The sequence below is a fragment of the Pelobates fuscus genome, chromosome 5 (assembly GCF_036172605.1).
Source record: "Pelobates fuscus isolate aPelFus1 chromosome 5, aPelFus1.pri, whole genome shotgun sequence".
NCBI lineage: Eukaryota > Metazoa > Chordata > Amphibia > Anura > Pelobatidae > Pelobates > Pelobates fuscus.
In genome coordinates this window covers 269,452,070-269,457,822 of record NC_086321.1, presented here as the reverse complement: position 1 = coordinate 269,457,822, position 5,753 = coordinate 269,452,070, and the positions used below count along the sequence as shown (strand labels likewise).

The window sequence follows — 5,753 nt, the reverse complement described above, 5'->3', positions numbered from 1 at the left end:
AATGAAGAACCTTCTAAATATATCCGTGCATTTTTGTTGACCCATTTATCTTGAACAAAATTTACCCCCCTCCCCAAACTAATAATAATAACCTTGATATATAATCGGCAAGGTATTGCGTTGCTTGGTAAATCTGGCGAGAGTTTTATAAAGAAAAACCAAGATAAATCTGATATATGTTTTCAAATTGTTTAAATCAAGGTCCATCAAGTATAGTATTCTCTGCCATCTGGACACAACCCTTTTATAAAACGCCATATCAAAGGCTTGCAATTGAATCATTGAATTTCACGATGTGTGAGCAAAAAAAATAATATAGATAAAAAGCTTTCGTTTATCTCGACATGTGATATCAGTAAATATTAACCTTTGTTTTAATAATAAATTATTATTATTTTTTTTATCATTCTAATAATGATATAACCGTCATATAAATCTCTAATGTTAACGCGTAGTAAATACAATATATCAAATATATTATATTATTTAGTTAGAATATGATATGCAGAAAAAAAACACTAGACGAATATATATATATATATATATATATATATATATATATATATCACATACATACAAGTAGATAATCTCACACATCTAAAAGTATTGCAAAGAGAGAAACATTACAGTACTAATTATTTAAACACAGAATCACAATAATTAAAATTATATAACACACATCCGCACATAAGCAGCATTTCACATACATGTTTAGTTCAGAATTTTAAACATAGTATCACATGCACCTGCAAATATTTGTACACAAATACAAGCCACATTAGTGTTTATAGTTATTTAATACAAACACACAGTTTAAACATGCGTATGGTATGTCTTAAACCACACACACATACACAAAAACGCATTTGTATTAAATAGTTTAAAAGACACACACAGTACGGTTTATTTAACACACACACACACACACACACACACACACACACACACACTAAAAGTATAAAATCAACACACATTCGCACCGACAGTATTACATTGTTTAAACAAACACACACACACACACACTATCAATATTACATTTACACATACTCTAACAATATTTAAATGTTTAACACACTCAATAGCAGTATTAAAATAACACACTCTAACAGAATTGAAATTGTTTAACTCACACACACACACACACACAATATAGAGTGAAATAGGCTCCTGTAGTAAAAATAATATTTACAGATCACTGTATTCATCGGTTTTAAAAAAATATATATTTTTGTTATCATTAGAAATAGTCTATAGACTAAAGAAGTCCTATATAATAACTCGGTTACATAAGTCAGAGAGTGGCTATTCTTTAATTAATCAGTCATTAATATATATTTATTTGGTTTACAGCAAAAACAATGTAAAAAATAGTTAAGAAAGCACAGTCCCCGCACCCACTAAACATCTTCTTAAAATAAAAATAAGTGCAATGTTTTACAAAATATATATTTTTCCACACTATTCCCAATCGTTGCAGCTAAGAAGCCGAATAGAAGCGGCCGAAACGTTTCTTATAAAATGGATTTAGTCATCAAACGGCAACTTGCTAAAATTCATATCAAAATAACCAAGTTCAAATAAATATTCCAACGAAAATATGCAGGAGATTATATATATATATATATATTTTTCACATTGGTTATTTTGGATTCAGAATTATTAGTTGTTTGTCATCTAAACATTTGCTTTTTAGTATAAACATAATTGATAACGTCTGTTTCATTTCAAAGGAATAATGTATATTACATAATGTATATTACATTGTTTTTATGACAGAATACAAAATACAGTACAAAAAGGATATTCACAGTTACCTTATAGTGTTAAAACGCTTATGTACATGTCACAAAGCATAATTATTATACAATACAAAAAATGCTGTCTTTATTCGTCCCATAGGGAAAATAAAAAAATAAAAAAAACAGCTAAAAAAAAAAGACAGATTTAGTTTGTCAAATATTGCAGCTTTCAATCCAGGTTGCATCTCATTGTACCATATAGGAACAAAAACTACAACAATGCTGATCAGCATGAGACTAAAACCTCACAAACCCCACAGAGTACACAACTGTGGAGCTACTAGATCTAGTAATCGTGTCCAGCATCAACACAGCATGGCCCCCGACTAGGGTGACCACCTCTAGAATGTGCTCCTCAGTCACCAGGCTCCATCACCTTGATCTGTGTGTTGGGTGTTTGTGCATGGCAGTGCCACCCATTACATCAAAGAGCAGACACAAACCTGTCCATGCTGCCTGGGTATGTGGCATGTCTCAGGTAGGCATTAGAGCCACCTAGCTGCCCATTGGTGTTGTAGGGAGTCAGTGAGGTGTACTGTCCAGGAGACATCCTACCGTACAAATCCATGGTCTCACTGTTCATGGCAGGGGAGGTTGGCATGGGCAGCCTACTGGATGTCCCAAACAGCTGTGAATTCCCGTGGGCATAGGAGCTCTGATTCATTGGCAGATGGCTGTTAGGAACTGGATAGGAATAGGCCACCGAGTTGGCTGACCTTGGATGCATGGTGCCTCCACCTGCCTGACTATTGTAGCTTGCACTCCCATAGGTACAGGAACTGGTGGAGGATGAACTAATCTCTGGGCTGATGGACCTGTTTGCCTGCTGACCAGACTCAGGTCCGCTGGGTGGACCTATGAGTGTATTTATGCTGAACACCCTGGACTGACCTGTGCTGAAGGCTGGTGATGATGATGGGTAGTACACTGAGGAATGTGGTGTGATCTGCTGGCTGTAAGTAGGACTCATGGCCACGTTGGGGTACATAGAGTTGTGGTAGGTGGGCCTGCCAACTTGGATAGCTGAGAACATACTAGTGTCATGGATGTAGGCTGGGTATGTGGTTAGGTCAGTTCTCTTGAACCTTTTTCTTCTCCTCAAGAAGCTCCCACTGTCAAACATGTCTTCTGCATTGGGATCCAGAGCCCAGTAATTTCCCTTCCCTGGCCTTCCTGGTTCCCTGGGAATTTTAATGAAACAATCATTGAGAGTCAGGTTATGTCTGATGGAGTTTTGCCATTTTTTGGAATTGTCCCGATAAAAGGGGAATCTCTCAGTTATAAATTTGTAGATTCCACCTAAAGTGAGCTTCCTGTCAGATGAATGGGCAATAGCCATGGCTATGAGGGCTATGTAGCTGTAGGGTGGCTTGCCTCTCTGGAGAGGTCTTTTCCTCCTTCTTCCTTTGGGGGTTTCATCAACGTCAGGCTGCCCATTGGAAGAGACACTTGTTTCACTTGGATCCTTCTCCACTTTAACCACTGGTATTGAGAAGCCACTGGCTTGTTGGAGGTTGGTGCCAGCCCCCGTGGCTCTGCTGGGAGACTGTTGGCTTTCCGCTGTCATCCCAACTTAATCAGATGTTTCTAGGTCTTTATAATGTGTGTGTGATTGTCAAATGTCCACTCCGTGTCTTTTTGCAAATCAAGATAGTACAAATCAGAGGAGGAAGTATTAGTTCAACAGATACAATCTGCACCACTTTGTACCACGGATAAATTCAGAAAAAAAAGGTTTTCCTTGCAATAACCCTATATTTTAGTTAATGCTATGATTTATTATTTAATGTTCTGGTTGTTCCCAGCTTTCCCTTTAATTTTTTGTATAATCCTCCAGGACCACCAAGGTAGCAGGAGAGTCACAGATGACACCAAAAATCCGGTAATCAGAGGATTTAATCTCTAGTGAGGTCCACGATGCAAGGTGGGTGTCTCCTTGTAGCTTCTCACCAGCAAAATAGAGAGAAGATGGAGAATTTCTTATCTTGCTCCTTATCAGCTTTTAATGGAGATACACAGATAATCTGCACTCCTGGACACCCAGGTGGATCTGGCAATCTTTAAAACAAGCACAAACTGCATGTCAGAGAAAAACAAAATACAAGAGCAGGAGAATGGCTTCAAACATGCAGGGACCTATACACTGACAGTGATCTGACTAAATTAATAACCATCAATAGAAATAAAAAAGAGAATACAAACAAAAATTAGATTTCTGAATTATTTTATAATAAAAATTATTATTATTATTATTCATTGTAATAAGAACATGCATGGCGATCTCTAATTATTATTTTTTTCCCCTCCAACATCGATTTACATCAAAAACAAAAACCAAGCAACAAATATCACAGAGGTTATTATACATTATAGACGGTGGATATATTATATTATATAGCCTGTGATATAGAGCTTGAAGCAAAATCGAAATATATGAATCTGTAATACATTGATATTTGTTCTAATTATTATTATTAATATTATTATGATTTAGCGCCAACAAATTCCGCAGCGCTGTACAATAGGATAACATTTATTTTTTTTATTGTATGTGTCGCGTTTAACTACAAGCACAGTGAGGTCTATTCTCTAAGGATCGAGGTCTCTAAAATTGGAAAACGAGCCTAAAGCAGCCTTAAAGGAAATATCTCCCCCCAGCAATGCTGCGGGGTTATTTATCTCTTGCCTTTTCTTTTTTCCATAATATCATCACGTCAGACGCCAAAAAAACTCGCTGTTTAGTAAATAGACAGCAAATATTTTCTTAAAATGCACAGACTTATACTACCTCTCAATCATTTTCATCCAATAATTCTATTAAACGATTTACAATTAAATAATTGATGATGCATTTTCTCATTTGAACAATTTGTGACACAATGGTACAATACATTGCAATGCATAATAAGCTTCAGAAAAGTGTGGACAAATATCTCCAATAAATATCTGGATCATGGCACATTCTACTGATGGTTTAGATGGGGTCTAGTTGTGTGTGTGTGTGTGTTGTTCCAGTGCACATGATAAAGCAAGGTGTCTCCTACTTACCCAGAGGACAGTAAGTGAGGGCAGCCTGTGTGTTCCTGTAAGGTCTCTGGATTGTCACCTTGTTTCTTAGCACAAAGCCTTAAATAGCACAGCAGCTCATACCTGGAAATGATTGCTGCACACAGAGCTGTCACAATAAGAGTCCCATGAAGACACACCTGGGGATTCCCAGTCAACCACATATCACAAAATAAAAGCCTCCCACGTTTTCAAAGCTGCCACCCACCACAGTGATTAACCCCATCGTGGACCACACAGATCTCTGCATCAATATGTGACCCAAGGACAATAAAACCACATGGTGATATTTAAACCAACAACTGATCTCTTTCTTTGTTTCTTTCTTTGTTTCTCTCTCTCTCTCTCGCTCTCTCTCTCTCTCTCTCTCTCTCTCTCTCTCTCTCTCTCTCTCTCTTTCTCTCTTTCCTCTCTCTCTTTTTTCTCTTACCTTTAATCTCATCATAAAGCCACTGAATTATTAGGATTAATATTCTTGAATCCAGTGACTCTGACACAGAGCTGCGTTCGTTTCTGACACTTAATTTTGTAACAATTAAAATAATTCTGAATAATCAAATAAAAGCAAAATAATTGTTAAATTGCAAACTCTCAATAACAAATTACAGGCACCCCTACATATTCACTAACTCTATGCCTCATGTATTGATTTAATTTGTAGAGATGTAACAAGTGGAAATGATAGATAGATCCTATTTATTACCATATATATATATATATATTAGACCACACCTGGATATATATAAATAGACTAACTATCTATCTATCTATCTATCTATCTATCTACAATGATATCTATCTATCTATCTATCTATCTATCTATCTATCTATCTATCTATCTATCTATCTACAATGATATCTATCTATCTATCTATCTATCTATCTATC

At 36.1% G+C, this 5,753-nt stretch overlaps 1 protein-coding gene across 1 annotated transcript; it reads right to left on the bottom strand.

Moving 5' to 3' along the window:
- Positions 1–1,938: 1,938 nt before the first annotated feature.
- Positions 1,939–4,950, bottom strand: FOXE1 (forkhead box E1). Its single transcript, XM_063457256.1, has 2 exons — positions 4,848–4,950; positions 1,939–3,857 (listed from the first exon to the last, which is right to left on the bottom strand). The coding sequence occupies exon 2, from the start codon at positions 3,364–3,366 to the stop codon at positions 2,224–2,226; it is 1,143 nt and encodes a 380-aa protein (XP_063313326.1). The 5' UTR covers positions 3,367–3,857; positions 4,848–4,950; the 3' UTR covers positions 1,939–2,223.
- Between the last annotated feature and the right edge of the window lie 803 nt (positions 4,951–5,753).

Coding starts and splice junctions, on each gene's coding strand:
- FOXE1 (XM_063457256.1), bottom strand. CDS start 3,366: ATGACAGCGGAAAGCCAACAGTCTCCCAGCAGAGCCACGGGGGCTGGC.